At 40.6% G+C, this 20,217-nt stretch overlaps 1 protein-coding gene across 2 annotated transcripts in view; it reads left to right on the forward strand.

Moving 5' to 3' along the window:
• Positions 1–252: 252 nt before the first annotated feature.
• The window catches only part of MAP3K1 (mitogen-activated protein kinase kinase kinase 1), a 59,483-nt gene continuing 39,518 nt past the window's right edge, over positions 253–20,217 (forward strand). Inside the window, exon 1 of one of the 2 annotated variants that reach the window (XM_082241762.1) lies at positions 253–891. In XM_082241762.1, the coding sequence (XP_082097888.1) occupies positions 320–891 (572 nt within the window). In that variant the 5' untranslated portion in view covers positions 253–319. The remainder of the gene's footprint in view (positions 892–20,217) is intronic. The other variant, XM_082241761.1, reaches the window with a different exon arrangement.

Consider the following 20,217-nt stretch of genomic DNA (forward strand, 5'->3'; position numbering starts at 1 on the left):
GCGGCGCTGAGAGAGAGGGGCAGGCCCGGCCGCGAGGCGCGCCTCTCCGCTCCCTGTCGCCTACCTATCGCCTCCTTCCTCTCTCCGTTCTTCCCGCCCCCTCAACCTGGGCCCGCCCAGCCTGCGCTCCTCGCGGCGCTACGCAGCCTGCGCAGCCCCGCGCCGCTTGCGTGCCAGCGGCCGCCGGGCCGTGCCATTCTCCCTCGCTCTCTCTCTCCTCTCCCTCCCTCCCCGCCCGCGCGCGCCTCAGAGAGCCCGGTGTGACTGGCTGACGGGAGTGCGAGTGGTGTGTGGGATGTGATGCGAGCCGCCAGAGAAAATGGCGGCGGCAGCAGGAGGAGGGTCGGCGGCTGCTGCGGCGGCTGCTGCTGTAGCGGCTGCGAGTCGCATCTCCTCCTCGGTCGGATTATCGTCGAGTAAGGAAGCCTCCGCCGCCGCCGCCTCCGCTTCCCCTTCTTGCTCCGTCCCGGCCGCCCGGAGCCCGAAGTCTGTGAGGAGCGGCGGGGCTGGGAGCGCTGGAGGCGGCGGCGGCGGCGGGCTCCTGACGAGAGACCCGGGCGGCGGCGGCGGCGGCATTCGGGAGCCTCGCTCGGACTGGAGGCGGAAGCAGCTGCGCAAAGTGCGGAGCGTGGAGCTGGACGGGCTGCCGGAGCCCGCCGAGTGCCCGGAGCTGCCCCTCTGCCTCTCGGGAGCCGCCGCCGCCGCCTCTTCCCCGCCGGCCGCGCAGCCGCGCTCGACCCCCGGCAGCCCCGCGTCCTCCCCCAGCCGCGGCTTCCTCCTCGCCGGCTCCCCCGACGCGCCGCTGCCGGACGCCGCGAGCCAAGCTGCGGGAGCTGGCGCCGCCGAGAAGAGCGTGGAGCCGCCGCCGCCGCCCCCTCCGGGCGGAGCAGGGTGAGTGTGGGGGTCTGATTTCGGTCGGGGCAGGGCAGGGCGGTGACACTTGAGAACGGCGGGGTCTCCCCCGGGCATTGGGCTGGGCCTGTGGGGAGAGGAAAGGGACCCCGCTCCGTGGGCAGGTGCTGCACGGGAAGGAGGCGTGCAATGCCCGGGCTCCTTTGCAAACGCTCGCGCTGAGCCGCCTTGCCTGCGGTAACTTAAAACTGCACGGTGAGCTTGGGCTTCGCCAGGAAAACTTGCCAGGGGTCGCTCTCGGCTGCACGGCCGGCGTGCAGCGCTGATTCTTTCCCGGGGAAAGCATTGTTTTGGCACCGTGGCTTTTTCCTCCCTCGCTACCTCGGTTGCATTTCTTCGTAGGTACCCCCGTGCGCCCGCCCCCCCCCCCCCGGTTTCTCTCTCGAGATCGGTGGTGGTGCAAGTGCTGGGAATGTGTGGGCGCTGCGGGGCTGAAGGCTGCTTGATATTTGCCCAGCGACTGCAGAGAGGCTTTGAAGTTTGAATTTGTCCTGCTGCTGGTGGTGGTGGAAGAGGAGGAGGACCCAGGACCGGATGTATCAGCCATTCAGTTGCGATGCGGTTAAACCCGCTAATTCTGCAGGCAGTTCTTTTCGCTGTGGGCAGGAGGATCCGGAGTTGTGGGGGGAAGCTGCTTTAACGTGCGTTTCTATTTAAACAATATTTCGGCTTCGTTGACATGCATATCATTTAGCAATCTGGTCGCAGTTTGCAATCCCCCGGAGTTGCCATTCTTGATATTTAAGAACCACGATAGCGTTTCTCTCTCCCGCCCCCGGTGCCTTGTTCCACCTCATTGCAGCTTGAAAATGCCGAACTGTCTTTTTATGTGGGTCGTCTTAAGAGAGAATGCAATGTATAGACATGCATGCCTTATTCCCTATTTGTGCTAAGAAACTTGCAATGCGATGTCCGGTGGCTCACGTTGTAGGAGATTGTGTGCCATGTTTTGTTTCAAGCGTTGACGTTGCAAAATGTACCCTGTTCTTATTCTAGAGAGAGAAGCGCAGGTTACAGCTGTGGCTATTAAAGTAAAAAGCACAAGATTGTTGGAGTGCCTTTTAATTCATAGCTGAAACCATTCAGATTTTCTGTTGCAGTTTTAAACCGTGTAGCCTTGCTGCTTTGGATTGGCACATTTGGTCTGTTTGCCCTCAGAAACTTTGTGCTGTGGGTTGGTGGTGCAGATCTTGCTATCAGTGCACACCGGAAAAGAGCTTAATCTGAGAACAGCAGACCTGACTGCTCATAAATGAGGACTTCCAATCTGATCATAAATGCATTTCCTCTGAACCAAAACAGACTAATTTTAGTAGGACCAACTTTAGTAAGCTTGCTTAGGTTTGCAGCATTAGTGCTAGTATCAATGCTATTTTTAAAATTACTGTACAACTAAATGTAGCCCTGTGTGACAGTAATAAATTGCTCCCTGGAGGCTTAACTGATGGTCAGGGACTGTTTTAGCTTTGATACTAACAACTATCCATTGTGGCTCTTAAAGTCTTGTTAATTAAACAGGCACCAACATTCTAGTAAACACTAGTTCTAGAAATGGTCCACTGATTAATCAACAGTGGCAGACATACTCATATTGATTATATGCAACTTGCAAAAAAACAAAACCCAGAGGAAACGATTTGTAGTCAGTGAAAAACCTTCGCAGTGCAGATAAGCTAGTTGAGGAGACTTAGTGCTGAAACATGAATGAAATGTTTCTGGGAAATGAACATTTCATATTGTGTTATTCTGTATCTTGCAATATAGCATTACATGGTTGCAACAGGGGAATAATGACAGGTAAAGCATTGGCAAAAACGTATCTTTCATATAGGATTCCCAGGTTCTTTTTTCATTTGTTTAAGAACTTGTTGCATTGGGCAAAATCATCAACGTTGAAATGTTGACTTACTGCTCCATATATGGGAGAATCTTATTGGATATCCTCATTACACTTTCACACACACATGTGAAATTCATTTAAATTTATAAATCCTTTAGTAGTTATAGAAGAGGTTCCAAGAGCATTTGTTGTAATGGTTTTCACAGGTTTGATAGGGTCCAGTATATAGCAAATATTTCTTGTTAATATTAAATACCAGGTGCTTCGTTGTGTTTCAGCAGTGCAGTGAGATTGATATTTGTTAACTAGCCTATAGTATGCTTAACCTCATTCCTATATCTAGAAATTGTTTTAGCTGTAGCTTTTTTACTTATTAAATGCCTAATTAAATATTGCCTTTCTGGAAGAAGAGGCAATATCCATGATTGGGTCATGTTGATGGATAAGACATAAAAATAACCATTAAGGAAACAGCCTTTTTAATTTTAAAAAGTGGGTGAAATCAAGTAGCTCAAGCATTTTATCTCTGAAAATACATTAATACAGTACAGCTTACCTTTGCACAGAGAAGTTGTAGGCTTCAATCCTGTAAGCAGTTTATCGTAATTCTACAGAAATGTCTCGTACAAAGGGGAAGTGTAGTACAAAGTACAATTCCTACATGAAGTTGTTAATACTTTATTGCTAATATTTTTAAGCAGGGTGGCTGAGATTCCTTTCAGCCCAATAAGCAGACTGCGTGCTTCCTCCAAAGCACTTGTACATTTCACATCTATGTAGTATTTTTTTCCCACAAAGAAAAAATGCTGCCAAAATATTGTACATTGCAACAATTCTACAATGTGAAAACTATGGGATAGTTGCAAGTTATCCTGTTACAGTATTTTAGAATTTTTTGATAGTTCTAAAATGAGAACAAAACAAAATGAGAGATGGTGCCATCTAGATTTGCAAATATATATTGAATATGGCTGTGGGAGCTGAAGTAGCTCACCTTGCCTTAAGAAGCAGCTAAAATGGGAGAAATGTTTTTTGTTTTGCTGTTAGCAGCATCCATTATGCAAATATGTAATGTATAACTGGTAACTTCACTTTGTAGAGTCCATGAAACAATAAGATGAAGTTTTTCAAATGTGTGGCCATTGCATAAACCCCACTTAACAGGACTGATTAATCCTTCCTAGTTGAGAACACTTTCCATGGGAGAACTGGGAATTCAAAATATAGGTAGTTCATTTAGCCAAAATGAGAAATGCACTGCTGGGTTTGGTGTTACTATGTTTTATCAACTGCAAGCTTTTGAAGTGAATCTGGAGAGCTCCAGTAAAATACTGTAATTTTATTTGAGTAGTTTGTGTGTGGTGTGTATGTGTATGTGTTTTCATAATTTCTTTGTCATCATCCCTATCCTATAATGACATGAGCACAAATGCACTTTTCCAGGGTTGTTCCATATAAAATCCAGAATTCCAAATTATTATTAGTCATTTATACAGAATAATTTCGGTTGTAGTCTGTCTACTAATTCACATCTGTAATCCAACTAAAATCTGTAATCCAGCTAATGCTTCTCTGTGCATTAATGTCCATTTTCTATATGTTTGTTTTGTAATTGCTGTGTATTTATTTATGCAATATTAAATGTTCTACTAGTCCTATCAAAATTATTTGGAGAAGCAGCAGCTTATTAACTTGCCTTATAAAGCTATGTATGTGATTCAAAGTGGTTTGAGAGATCAGATCCTGGGTCACATCATACCTTGTTAAACAAATGGTGGGAAGACCTTCTATTGTCAAGCCTTGTTCTGAGATTCATTTCTGAATTACTGATAAAAGGCTACATTTTGCTTATCTCTACTGTCAGGTTTGTATCTCCCTGTAAACACAAGCATGCATCATTGACAAACTTGTTAAAGCTTTGGTTAGAGTGTAGCATATTGGCAACAATATGCTTTTAAGTATCCCTAGGAAGCCATTATGCAGCTTAATTTCTGGTGAAAGTTGTAAATTAATTTATAGTTGTTTTCTACCATAGATTGTATTTTAGCTCATCTATTGCGAGCTGAAGGGATATAAGTTGCACTAAGATGGATAAAGTACAAAATACATAACATCCTTCTGTATTATGGAACACCAACAGTAAAATTAAGCTGTATTTATGCTGATTGCTGCAGGTATAGTCGTGCCTTGGAAGTTGAACGCCTTGCAAGTTAAGCGTTTTGGCTCCCAAACACCACAAACCTGGGAGTATTCCGGTTTGCGAACGTTCTTTGGAACCCGAATGCCCGACATGGGTTCCACAGCTACTGATTGGCTGCAGGAGTTTCCTGCAGCCAATTGGAAGCCACACCTTGGTTTCTGAACATTTTGGAAGTCGAACAGACTTCCGGAATGGATTCCGTTCAGTTTCTGAGGTACAACTGTATACACATAGTAACAATACAATAGCAGGTATACAACAGCAGGTATACAAATAGCAACAATACAAAGGTAAGAGTTCAGATTTGGCTTTGGAGGGTTGAGGGGGGGCCACCACTGTTTTGGGGGTGTTCATGGGGTGAATAAGAAATGAAAGTGCAGTTGTGCCCACAGAACAATGCATGGATACAACCTGTTGTAATTAGTTTAAAACAAATAAATTTTAACTGTTCTGTCAGTTAGTTAGTATGAATGTTTGTTTGGAAATGATACCTGAAACCTGATGTAAATAAATTATTTAACCCCACACTTATTGATAGATCTGATCAATTGGAGGGGACTTTGTAGGCCATCTAGTGTAAGCCCCTGCTTGATGCAGGAAATTCAGAGCTAGAGCATCTCCAGATGGCTGTAACACCACTTATCCCTGATAATTTGCATGCAGCTTCCAGAACTGGATAAAGGACTGTTGATGAGGTCCGACTAAGGCAGAATAAAGTGAAGCTATTACTAGTAGTGGCTAGGAAGCTATGGTTCTATTAATGCAACTTCTTTTTTTTATTCATTGCAGCCCAGATTGCCATTATTTCAAAGTCTGCATCATCTAATCACTTCATTTTTTGCTTCTGGCTCCTCACCTATTCTCTGGGATTTTTCAAAAATTATAGAAAGCAATTCTGAGTGTACAGTGATTTATGTTGCCTTGATTCAGATAGTTTTCCTCTGTGGTTCATGTCTGTAGTGGCTGATGCATATACTAGTGAATCAAAACTCTCTTGACCCTTTTGCATGTTTCAACCTTTCAAACAAATTGGCTACTTGCCTTTTTAAAAATACTGCATGAAAACACTGCATGAATATTATTGCATATTCAATCATTGCCTTATTAATTAAAAAGAGGAACTTCAGGGGAAATCATTCAGGGAGCATAGATTACATCATGGGGAAGACAGCCAATCAGGGTGGTGAACTGACAGTAATTGCTGCAGATGTGTGTAATGTTTTTTCTGAACTTTAGGATGGAGAGGATAAATAGAATATATTTTAAGGGAACACAGTCAGGATACTTCCAGAGTAGCCTATTCTAAGAAAATGTTATGTGTCTGCTTGTCCTTCATATAACCCTGATACTTGACTCATAATCAGTGTGATTATGAGACTGTTTCTCCCTATGTAGAAACTTCCTTAGATAAGCAGTAATGGGGAGACTTAACATTTTAATTATTTTAATGATATCAATCATACCAAATGATAATGCAGCTGAGGGTTGCTTCAAAAAGTGTACTTGTATTCCACACAATTATTTTCCCACATATAGTTTTTGGTGACAGCTGAAAGCCTTCCTCTTAGCTTCAGGTCTTTGGGGAATGAAGAGTGAGTTACATTGCCATAGTTTTAGGAAAGAACAGATGACATGGTTTGTATATTGCCATGCTTGTTTTCAGGTTTTTGTTTGACTTCATTGTGTATTTTTATTGTTGTGACCCCCCCCCCCATTACTTGCGAATGAAGGGCGGGATATAAATTACATAAATAAGTAAAATTATTGGTACTTGTGTTTGTGAGCACAATTGCTTGGATACAATTCTGAGATGTGTAAATATTCCTTTGACATTGTCCCTTGTGTGCCTCTCAGGACAACTTTCCTAGCGGATTTGAATTTACATGCCCTATTGATTCAGTTAAGATTTACAATCAGTTGTGGTTGGGTTTTGTTTTGTTAATTCAAAATGTTAAAAAGGTGGATATCTTAACTTACATTTAAGGACAAATATGAAGATACCTCATGTGTTTTCTTCCAGCCCTGAGGAAACAATGGAGTCCTGGGTGTGTTTAGAATTTTATGACTTTTGTAGTAAGAGAGGTAGTATGGTGTAATGGTGAGTGTTGAACTAGGACCTGGGAGACTAGGGTTCAAATCCCCATTCAGCCAGGAGGTTCACCTGCTGATCTTGGGCCAGTAACTTATCTTATCAGCCTAAACTACCTCATAGGGTTGTTGTGAGAATAAAAGGACAGGAGAAAACAATGTACAGTGCTTTGAGCTTTTTGGAGGGGAAGACACAATAAGTATGTAGTATATGAAATATATTAAAATAAACAATTATGGGCTTATCCATGGTAACTGGTCAGAGACTTGATCCTCACTGGAGCAGAGAATGAATTCGGTTTCCCTTCAGGTAATAACATAAGGACAAAAGAAAAGCCCTGGTTGATCTGACTAAAGACCTAACTAATTTAGCTCACTATTCTCATGGTGGTCAACCAAATGTGTGGTCAGCTAAGACATAAATGCAATAGCTTTCACTTGAGCAAGTGGTATTCATATGCTCCATGGACCAAGTCTGCTCTAGATATCAGAAGCATGAGAATAATTGTTGGACAACAAAAAATAATGGAAGGTTGTTGCTTTCATGCCCTGCTTCTGGAATTTCTGGAAGTGTTTGGCTGATTATTGTTTAAAAAAGGGTGCTAGATTAATTGGATCCATGTTCTTATCCAGCTGGGCTGCTCTAATATTTTAAATGAGTTGAACTATATGCCCATCTTGGTTTGATTTAAAAGGTTTTCTTCCTGGGTTTTGCCTAGAAACATTGAATTTGTTGCTTCATAGCCTCATGCCTAGATTACTATAATCATCTATCTATATTTGAAGCTATCCTTTACTTAAAGTGGGATTGAGTGACCTTCCAAACAATGTTCAAAATTAGCCAGACGCCAGGCACATTTTGCGACTAGTGCAGGTCCAATTGCAACCATGTGGCGATCTTGGGATGCCAGGTTGGTGACTGAGGAAAGCAAAATGTCACTTAGAGAAGGATCTGAAATATTTTCCTTGAAGCTTGAATTAGCTTTATCCTGGATTGTTTTATTTGATGTTTTAATGTGTTGTAGATTTGTTCTTTGAAATATAAAGCAGCCTAGAAATGGAATGAGTACTACTACTAATAATAATAATTGCATTGGTGTGCGTGGGGGGGAACAGTGACTAGACATCGCATTGTGGCAACCACAGCCTAGGTTTAAGGTGTCATTATATCTGAGTTTCAAACACTGCCTCCAAATGTCATTTGACTTCCAGCTCTCATCAGCCCCAGCCAGCATGGAAATGGTCAGGAATGATGGGAGTTATGGTCCATTCCACCAACATTTTTAGAACCATCGGTTCCCCATCCTTGGCTCTCTCTCAGTCAGTCTTGCAAATAAATAAATGCTTGACCGAGGTGGGAAGTGACGCTTGCCTTGTATTCTGGAGGTAGTCAATTTTTAACATGAGACCACTATATTTTAAGGATTTTTAAGGAATTGTGGGAGCTTGTCATCAGGAGCATCTTGCATCCACAGATCACAAGGATTTGTTCCAAAAGCAGCAAAACTATCTTCACGTACCTCCAGGTGGTTGATTATTATAGAATCAGTGCTTCTTGTGCATGCATGCTTTTTGTAGCATCCATGTGATGTCATTTCCACCAGAATGCCAGCCTATATTTCCTCCTCATTGAATTTGAGTCTACCCTTTCCATTGAAATACCAATAAATTAAAAATAATTATGTTGCCAGTATTCTGCTTGCAGTATCAAGCCCCCATGTGGAAGCATCCTTTCGTCCTATATATTTCTCTCCTATACACCATCGTCTGCTTCTAAGTCCTTTGCCGATGGATGTGAAGGCAGGGAAATGTCTTGAAATGTCACATCTAAATAGGCTGCACATTGAGAAAAGAAAAAGGAAGAGACTTAGATGAAGACAAAGTGTAATGCTTACTGGTAATTTGTTTGTGTGATACAGGCACACGCCTTCCTGCTTACCTTTCATACCCTGTGCCCAGGCATTGGTCCCACCCCACCTCTTCCTTTATACAATCTTCTATATTAAATAGGAAGTGCTACCTTTAATATCATAAAGGTACAGTCAAGAAGAATAAACATTGTACCCAATTGCTTGTCAAGAAACAATTCTACCAACTTGTGCATCTCACATCAGGTTTACAGTTCCATATTTCACTAGTTGCAAAGGGACATTAACAGCTTTTAACATTCATATTTTTATAGTAGGTTAATAGGTGAAAGGAAGGTAAATGATGCCAATTAATGTAAATTTGTTTGAACTGGTTATATGCTCAAAGAAGGAAGAATTTCCCAATTTTGCCCAACCCCCAATTTGCTTTATATTGCACAGTGCTGTTCTTTGGTAAGCATGACACATGCTGGAAGAAGGCAGCCACCCCAATCATAGTAAGCCTAATTATTTGTCAGTATAAATATTGAGCTGTTGCTTGGTAAAAAGCAGATGTCTCAATTTCTGCCTGTGGCTCTACTCCAAATGAAGGGACCTTCAAGTGAGTTTCAGAAATAAAGCCTTTTATTTCACAGGAGGCAAAAAATGATGTGAATGGCTACAATCAATACTCCGTGTCTGTGATCTTCAATAACAATGTATCAGTTGCTTAAAGTAAGAAAACTTCAAATGTCCCAACCATGACACATCTCACTTGAAGGAACATCACATTTTAATTTTTTTAACTGGCACAAAACTGGATTCTCTCAGCTTGCTGCAGGAACACCTGTGCTGTAGTGCACAGAGGGTACTTTGCCTGCCATAATAAATGTGTTAGTCTTTAAAATTATGTGAGACTCCATTTTTTTCTGCAACAGACCAGTGCAGCTACACCTTTGGAAACTGCAACATATTCAGACACTTAGCATTCATCTTTCTGCTGGTTCACACTTGAAACAGCTTGTGCCAGGGTGGGTAACCTGTGACCCTCCAAATCATAGAATTGGAAGGGACGTCAAGGTCATCTAGTCCAACCCCCTGCAATGCAGGAATGACGTTTGACTCCACATCCCATCAACACCAACCACTGTGGCTAGTGGTCAAGGATGATGGGGGTTATAGTCTATTAGCATCTGGAGGCTCATAGGTTTCCCATCACTGGCTCTTGCATGCAGTGCATAAGCCCCCCCCCCCCTTACAACAGTTTTGAAACATAATTCTCTGTTGCAGTATTTTGCTACTAAATAATTTGTGCACAGTAATCTATGCAGTCAGTGATCCATTCGGACTTGTTGCTAATCATACACTGAGTACAGTGAGTGAAGCTTTTGCTGTCTTCATTTGCATGTAATGTTAATCCTTGTCATAGAGTTTGAAGATGAGCTGCAGCGAGCTTTATGTTCATGCACTTGTCCTGCCCCCTCCTCCAGCATAGGCGTAAGGAGATAAGAAGTACTCATTATAGTTGAACCACAAACAGTGTTGTGTCCAAACTCAAAACTGTGGTTAATATTAATAGCTTGTTGAAGCAAACCAACTTCATTACCCTTGGTTTGGAGTTGGCTTGCTTCGCTTAAAGTCAACCATAGATTGAAGATAAGCTTGTGGTTAAGCTGAAATGGAAACAAAAGCTTATGAATTCCTCCTTAGAGCTTGTAATAAGAATTACTGGTAGTGTATGAACTTGAGGCTTGGTGAACCTCAGCCTTGTAATGCTAAACTGTGCTTAGAGTTACATGTGAATGATACCACTGTGTCTGACCTCCAAAGAATGTTTACAGGTAACCAGTGATGAAAGTGGGGGGTTAGTTCCCTAAGGGAAAATAAGGGAGTTGTGCAGTACCAGTTATACTGGGTGATAATTTCCATTTTTTTCCAAGCAGAGGAGATTGGGTCATGCCAAATACTAAAAATGCCAATTACAGTTTGAGCAGAGTACTGCTTGGAAGAGCAGAATTCTGATTTGCAAGTTGTTAGCTCACTTTTGATATCAACAGATTTGTTACTAAAGAAGAAAAGGACAAACATAATAAAAAGAGGGAAAACAAAAAATTAAACCATGAAGTGTCACAGCTTGGAAGGACAAAAGTACAAAGATACAGTGTAGCACCAAACAAATAATAAAGTATTAATTCATACAAAGGTTTCTGTTACAATTCTGATGTTTAATGTGCTCCTGTGGCACTCCATAGTTATACAGCTGATAAACGTCACTTTTGCAATATACCTCTTCGGCTAAATATTCTATATTAAAGTCTCAGAATTTGAGCTTTGTAAATTAGCATCTTACCATAATACTTGTTGGGAAATAAAATTTGCAAGTGCATATTGAATTTGAGTCCAGATCCTTAAATTCTGTCAGATGATGTCAACCTTGCCTCGTTTTCGTAAGATTCTCCCACCTCCCTCGCGTACTACTAGTTGTCCAGCTTGTGCATTTATTTCACTGCTAATACAGGATTTGGTCCTCATTTTCAATTGTCTCTATTTTTCAAACACTGGTACCAAGATTTCTGTGGTGCTGGCAGTAATTATTTGGTTAAACGTGCACACATATTTATTATATTTACAAATGCAAGGCAGCAGCCCCATCTGCCCTGGCTCCCTGTATACATGCTGGATGGCTGCAGGAGGGGAAGGAGGACACCTGGAGACTCCAGGGTGGAGAACACTGAAGTAAAAAAACAAAGTTCTGGGAACTGAGATAGTATTGGAACAGATTGCAAGTATCCTGTTATGTGTCTCTTTGAAAATAAAACATCTCTCTCATATATTCTATCTATCTATCATCTATCTATCTATCTATCATCTATCTATCATCATCATCTGTGTGTGTATAAAATGACTTTTTGATTATAAGTCTTCCACATATTGCAGGGGATTGTGCTTAAAACCTTCACACAGTGATCACTTCCTATAACTGGTGCCACAGTTTGTTGCCAAGCCACACATGCTACATAAAATTGGATTAACAAATGGGAAAGAGCTCTTACATTTGATGGTGCCCTTTGTGGCAAAGTACAGTACTTTGATAGTCTCTACAATGGATCATTTACCAGTATGATGCATTAAAGTAGTTAAAACTTTGGGTTCATAATTCAAGATCATTTAGAGAGAGAGAGAGAGAAACCGTTTATGTGTCAATCCAGTTTTTTAATCACATGTAATTTCTAAAAATGTTCTCTGTTTAAAAATAAATAAATATTTAACATTTATACTCCCCCATTCCCCACACCATCTGGAGGAATGATGCTTGGCCTTCTTTTACGGAGGCTTTGTAAATTTACTAGGTAGAATAAGGTAAGCAAAGAGCTTTGAACGCTCAAAAGAGCTATATAAATGTTGCTAATACTATGCTTGTACATTGATTAAAGCAGGGTGGGATAAAAAAACAGAACATTAAAATTATTAATGATTAATATATGAATTATTTAAGTGTAATAATACATACAAACCCGTGGACCTGAGATGTTTATGAACTGTGGGGTTCGTAGTTCTAGGTGTCAATTGCTGCCTTTATTTCTGCAGTGCTATAGTAGCTAGGAAGAGATGACCAAACAATCCCAGTACTATCTGCCTGCTTGTGTGTGGTGATAACTGTTTACTGGGTAAGGTGATGTCCTAACAGTGCTATTGCTACATGTTGACTGTTGCTTTACATGTATGGCTAATGCAGCTGTGGCAGCTGGGTGGGTGATTGGTGGGTGACATGGAGTTGCCATGGACACTGCAATTGGCTATTGGTTGCTTTATTAGTGCTTGTTTCTACAGCAGCTGTTGTGCTTCTAATTTTGCTGCCCGTTGGAGCATAAGATAATAACTACATGATCCCAGCAGTAGTCCTGGTGCAGCAGTGGCCACTGTGGGTCAGACTGCATCAAATTGCCCTCACCATTACTTTAAAAACACTCATACACAAATCCAGTCAATATAAAACTATAGAAATGCCCACCCAACAATGCATTCATTCTAATATTAAGAGTAAAAACATTTGCTGTATTTAATTTATTCCTGCACAAACTGACTTAGAGGGGGAAATTTGCATCCTTGGTTATTACAGAGCCAGTGTGGTGTAGTGGTTAAGAGCGGTAGTCACGTAATCTGGGTAACTGGGTTCGCGTCTCCGCTCCTCCACATGCAGCTGCTGGGTGACCTTGGGCCAGTCACACTTCTGTGAAGTCTCTCAGCCCCACTCACCTCACAGAGTGTTTGTTGTGGGGGAGGAAGGGAAAGGAGAATGTTAGCCGCTTTGAGACTCCTGAAGGGGAGTGAAAGGCGGGATATCAAATCCAAACTCTTCTTCTTCTTCTTCTTCATCAAATATTTGCAAATTGCAATAAGTGAAAAAGTCTGGTGTTCTAACTCTGGTTCTTGGTTTTCTTTTTCCTGTGGCCTTCATATTCTATGTAGGAGTTACGCCACTTGTTCAAAGAACTTATTATAATTTTAAAAAATCATAAGAAACCAACAACTATTTATTGGTCAAGTGGTTAACCTTCTGAAATGTATTCTCCAGATGCTTGCAGTCAAGCTCAGCCCAGGTGAGCTTCCACATATGTAACTTTTGGCCTAGCTGTAAAAGGTCCAAAGTCTTGGAAGTGTGAGTATAATTAACTCATATGATCCCTAGACAAGTTACACTTTTCCGCTGGCTATGTATGCTCATTATCTACATCAGAGTTATTAAGGTCTGGCTAAACTTTCTGTCGAAGGACAAATTCCAAGCCATGCATCATGTGGAACAGGAGAAGAGGGAGAGCAAAGGAACTTATTTCCTGTTTCACTCTGTCACTATGTGATCAATGCTATATAAGGTCATGTCTCGAAGAAAGTAGGGAACCCTGGCTTTACCCAGAAGGGGACAACTGTCAAGCTTTCTTAATAAAGAGGGGGTGCTAAACTTTGACTTTCCTACTCTGTCCTAATGAAACTTTTGCATAGTATAGTAAATAAATATATAAATATTATAAACACTTTTGTGGAGTTTCTATCTACAACAATCTTGGTTATTGAGTATCTGCGCATCCATTTTTTCTTTTAAATAGACTTTCTGTAATGATTAAGCCTACTGCCATTCATAAACAGCTGTTCTCTACTGCTGCTGGTTTCTTTGAAGGCTGGGAAAAACTTGGTGTAAATAAGAAAAATTCCAGCTGCTTAGAACTCACTTCCATGGGTGAGGACCCATTGCTATGTGCTATTTGAACCCTAAAGCATAGGAGGTTAAATAATTTGAGGATATCCTTTGCTGTAGAATTGAATCAAAGCAGGCATGGAGCTGATATTTGACTGTATGGTAAACTAGAAAGAGAGTTGTTAGCCACTCTGAGCTTTTTTTTAGGGTGGAGATGGAGAAAAAGTACTGGTAGAGAATAGGGAGCAGGCAGAGCTGGTGACGCGGGTGGGGTGTGGGGTAGAGCACAGCTACCACACAAGCAAGTGGTGGTGCCTGGCAGCTGGAAAAGGGAGTTGGAGTGAGTCTGAAGACTGCTCAGAGCCCAGGGCCCCCACCCTGACTACAGATCTTTCTGAAGGGGAGTGTATAGGGGAAATTCAGGGGATTTTGAATAGACTGTAGTGTAAACCCTCAATTTATGCAGGGATTCCATTCTGGGAATCAAACTTCAAGCCCAAATCGTGTATAGTCAAAGTATTCCCCCCCCCCGATGTCCCCACCCTTTTCGTTTTCCTTTATTTTTGCCAAGGGCATAAAGCTGAATGTACACAAGTTAAATGTGGATAAGTTGTGGTCTTACTGTACACAATTTATGTCTTCTGTGCTGACTGTAGAATTAACAACTGTGTAAGATGTAACTCTGCTGTAATGAAACTGTATCATTGGGTGGCTATGTCATAATTCATAGCTGATCACTATTTTGGTCATATTTAATGGACTGGCTATAGCTTATAAATAGCTTGGGCCAAATGGTTTAGATATCCAAACATAAACAGAAGAAGATGCTATTGTCATGTGAGGACCAAACTGCATGTTATTGCTTGGAGATCTATCATCTATACGTGCATACATATATTCAGGTCATGTTTTTTTGACTACAGCTGGGGGACAGATGGACCCACTGGTATTTTCATTAGAGAAACTGTGTAGAGTGCTTCATGAGGTCTTCAGCAAATGAAAATTGCTGTAGAAGAGCTCATCCTTGAGCATACTCTTATAGAGAAGCTCACTTTCCCAAAATCTGCTCTAAATTGTTTAAAACAAACAAAAAACAAGCCATAGATCCTGGAGAATTAGCAATATTAAATTATGAATTCGTGGGTGTTTTGGGGTTTATTTATTTTTTTAAGACAGGGTGAATAAAATATAAATGACTCTACTACTACTTTTTCATTCCCTTTCTCTTCCTCCCAATTTTTAACTTTTTCTGTCATTTGTGAAGTGGCACAAGATAATTTTAAAGGCTTAGTTACTTTTCTTAAAGATAAAACAAGCTATAGAACAGATATTTCAGAAATAAAGAGTACTTCTATTGTGACATTAGTACACAATTATCAAAAATTATTAAAGTACCTTCCAGATGAATGCCTAGCTTATACCTTGATTTTAACTGCTCTTGGCAGCTCTTCCATGCGTTATCTAGGTTGCATGCTGTGTCTGCATTTTTTATTTTTAGATTTGTTCAGAATTCATATGCAAGAACACTTTAGTTCTTGGGCTATTAAATCAGTTTCTCCTGTAGCAGGACTTGTGTTACTTCATATTCAAGCAACAGCTGTAAATATCTGTAGTAAATTGTAGATTGTGTTAGTTCAAAATGAAGACACGGCACTGAAATAAGCTATAATCAGCTGACCTTGGTTGCTTGTTTTCCTGTTTCTATCAAAATGTTGCTGCTTTCTTGCTTTCTCTAGACTTTCCACTCCAGTGTTATAATTATGACTGAAAGGCTTTCATGGATGATGAATTTTTCATGCAATTTGATATCACACATTAATTCCTGTTTTGAGTGTGTCCAAACGTACCTCTTGTTGTTTATAATGCTTATGTTACTATTTATGTCTCTGGTCTGGTCTTCTACACTATGAACCATGTATTAGGACTATGACACAGTTTGATAATGTGAGCAATTGATATGTGTGTAAATGTACATCTTCCCTTCACATTCAACTTGTTAGGGTGCAGAACCTGAGAGAGACAGTGCTGCTGAAACGTACCAGCATTCTGTATGGTCAGCATATGTTGACAGTGTAGTTGCTGTTTGGTGCAATGGAATAGTTGTGTTTGTACTGTGCAAGAACAGGAAAGCTAGATGTGTACTGTCAATGATCATTTTGTGTTCAGTTCCCACCCAACCTTGCGCGTCAGTTGAATGCATATAAGCACACCCTGCCCCGTTCCACCCTGCCCCACCCTTTTAGCGCCATGTTTAGTAACATTCTCGGGTCACTTCCAGGTTTGGCGATTATGCCTCATTCAAAACTTAAATCAAATATATGCAACAACTTTGAAATATTTCCTCTCTCTACTAGTTACATTATTGTTGGGGTTCTTATCTTGGTTATGCTCTGGTCATGGATGGCATGGTGGTTTGTCCATATAGCCTTATCACACGGTGGGTGTGAGAGAGAAAGACATGAATGTGTACCATCTGAAAATGTGACCTTTGTAACTCCTTTTGTATTTGTGGGCTGCAGATAATGGTGCCTGGAAATGAGAATTTTAGTATTCGAAATAATCCATTTTAAAATATAGCAATGCTGTACTAATTGTGAGGTAGTAATGAACATCATCATGTAAGGCTCCTGTAGAACTGCAAATATTAATCAGGATATGATCTTAAATCTAGGAATTAGCTTTGAAAACCAACACTGACAATCCAGATTTCAGTAGCCATTCGGGGAGGGGGGTTAGGTCAGTGAGAGGCTATGATTTTGCTTTCAAGCTTTAATTCCATGGAAAATGATATCTCCTCAACTTGGCTGTCTGATTTTTCTTTCATATTTTCACTATCTATATCCTAGCCTGGTGTAATACTCCATGCAGAAAATCTACAGCAATTAGGATATGAAAAATAAATGTGTTCTTTGAGCAAATACTGGTAGATATGATGCACAGAACCCAAATGGTATAACACTACTAAATATTAAGAGAGCTTTGATCAGGAACCGTTTGTTTCTGTCCATCAATGAAAGTACATTTTTTTTTATCAAGACACTGCAAACTAAGTGAGTTATACCATCAGTATAACCATGCTTACATTTCCTGTGAGAGTAAATAGACGTGTGGCTTGCATGTCATGCTATTGTCAAGTTATCTGCAAAAGAGGGAACTGCCAATACCTTATGTTAAGGAGTTTCAAAAGCCCTTGGAAGATATAAAAAGCTAAATAGTGAACAATTTAGCCTATCCATCTGTAGCCAAAGGTCATAGACATAAATGGTGCCAAAAAAGGCAAAAGCCAGACTGGCAGGATTCCAGGTAACCAATAGCTTCTGGGGTATCTGAAATTAGAGTGACCATCTGTTCCATAACCTTTCTCTAAAAGTGAAGATTAGAAACAAAAGGGTAACTGGCATCAAAATATAGGATTTTGAGCTGGCCTTCAATCTTCATGGCATGCTGCTTTCCTGAAAGAGAAGCATTGTTAGTTCCAGCTAGTAGAGAACCTAGTTTTTTACTGATTAAAATCAGTTAGAATTGGCATAGGTTATACTTGCAAGTAGATACCTGAATACCTGCAAGCATCTCGGCAACGCTGTCATGAATAAAGGTATCAGACTTGGTTTGTCATGTTTTTTGGGGATTGGTTTTAAATTATGGCTTTGCAGATTGCCAGTTCACAATAGTAGGGGTTGTTATGACTTGATCAGTGTGAAATGCCCCCAAACCCTCTTTTCAAGTAACACATTAGCATACATAACTGGCAGTCCTTATCTTGAAAGTATTATGATTTGTGATCCTTGAAACAAAAAAAAGTGAACAGAAAGAACAGAACGCAAGAGATGTTAATTTCCTAAGCAATTTGTTATTTAGGAAAATGCTCTTGTACATCCAACCAGAGTGTCAATCTCATTTTGTTTGAATTTGAGTTTCACGAAGGACTACAAAAGTATGTACAGTATAATACTTATTAGATGAAAACCCTCATAAGAAAACTGGCTATACTTGTGTGCTACCCAGGGATATAAATGGGAAAACTGTTTCTAGAGAGCCATTGTGATGGTATAGATAGCGTTTTACTTGGATGGGGAGGCTTTGCTGAAATCCTGCTCAGCCATGGAGCTCCCTGGATAACTCAGAGAGAGAGAAAGAGAGAGAGAGAATGTGTTTGTCAGAGTCTTGACCAATTTACAGGGTGGTTGTGAGAATAGAATCGGATAATCCCTATATTTGACTTACCATACTCAGAAGAACAGTGGATTAGCATATGCGCTGGAAAATTAATTATACTACACTGAAACCAGATTAGGGGAAGCTGCTTCATTAATTTAAAAATAATTGACCAAACTTTTGTATGTTGAATGCTTTCTGTAAATTGCAAGAAGACACTTAACTGTGTTGCACAAAACTGGAAACCTGACTGCTTTTGTCACAAATACTTGTAAATATTTAGGACTTCATATATGGTGTATTAAATGCTATTTTGTAAAATGCTACATCTTCCAAATAGCTAATCTTAAGGACAGCTTTTAGAGGATATACTCTTCTGTGTTCTTTGTACACAGCTTCACTTTCTTTTGAAAAAAAGAAATTAAATAGGAGGACTTAAATTGGGTTAAAGAAGAAAGAAATGCATCCTGACTTCTCTGTCTAACTGAATGTTCTTGGAGGCTGTTGAAAAGAAATAGGAGTTCATCCCACATGGCCTACATTCATAAAGCAAATTGGGAGTGCCAAAAATGCCCTGAAATTAAGCTAGGGAGTGGAGGATTGCAATAAAATGTTGCAGTGTATCCCTGATATGTAGGTTATCTGAGCCAGATGCTTGGGGGGAGAGTTCTGGAAAAAAACAAGGGTCCCTGCTCTAATTTAGGACTTCATGGACACTTTCTTAGTTTTTAAAAACATTTTGAAGTGCAACCAGACTGCATGCAAGTCAGTGGATCATGGAAGGTTCTGGATCCAATTGGATGCTTCATTTAGTCATGGAGGAGGTTTGAGGGGCAAATTGAGTAGAGTCACCTTCAATGCAAGCTGACCAATATGGGTGGTGTTTGGCACATATGTGTGATGTTTGACTGGGAATCCAAACCAGCCTGAGCTTTTCACATCTGACCCACAATATTAGCAGTAAAGTGCATTGCAGGGTTGTTGAACTTCAGCAGCGTATTCTCATTACTACATTGGAAAGTGTTTAGAATAAAAGCTTTGAGGAACAAAAGGGACTTCTTCAAACATACTTGAAATGGTAGGTGCTTTGTCTCAAAGTGTGTTGTGCTTTTTGCTTTGATATTTTAGATGTAGATAGTGAGCTGCTGAAGAAACCACATGGTTAGAAAGATGAAAGGAAGGGAAGTTTAAACTACACCAAGATTTGCCACTTGAAAGTGTTATGAAGAGTAGATTCACTTGCCTGCTTAGGGGAAAATTAAGAGTTAAGATGGAGCAAACAATATCATTCAACTATTTCCCATAGATAGACAGCATAAACAGGGAGCTGTTGCATTGTTTAAAGACCAATGTCAAAGAATTGAAATGTGGGATGCTTGATGCGCTATTTGTAGTAGTGATTTCTACATGTATGCTCAAACCAGGAAGTTCCCACAGCTGCCATAATGGGGCCCCACTTGTATTACTGAATGTTATGTTAGCTGTAATTCCTCCATGACACATGCATTATTAGAAAATATAATTATGCAGGTTGACTGAACTATTGCTATGGGAAGTGTAACTTTGGAGTTCCAGGCATGTGTGAAAAATCTCTAACATAACATCACTATTATAATTACTTGCATTTAGATTAACAACTTTGCAAGGCGGCTTAAGGGCTTCAGTAGTCTGCATATGCTTTTTCCTGGCCTTATATTGCATGTTGACACACTCAGCATTGCAAAATTAAAAATCTAGCAGGCTTGACTTATAATATAAAATTTTAAAGTAGTTCATTGAACTGGTTGTGTGTGAACAATTTTTGTCTGGCAGCATTATTTTGGTAATAGAAGCTTCTATGTATTCCAGGAACTTAGAATCACAGAAGTGTAGAGTTGGAAGGGATCCCAAAGGTCATCTAGTCCAACTCCTTGCAATGCAGGAATCTCAGCTAAAGCATCCATGACCATCTAGCCTCTACTTAAAAACATCCAAGGAAGGA

This window comes from Podarcis vaucheri (genome assembly GCF_965113315.1).
Source record: "Podarcis vaucheri genome assembly, chromosome: 11".
NCBI classification, from domain to species: domain Eukaryota; kingdom Metazoa; phylum Chordata; class Lepidosauria; order Squamata; family Lacertidae; genus Podarcis; species Podarcis vaucheri.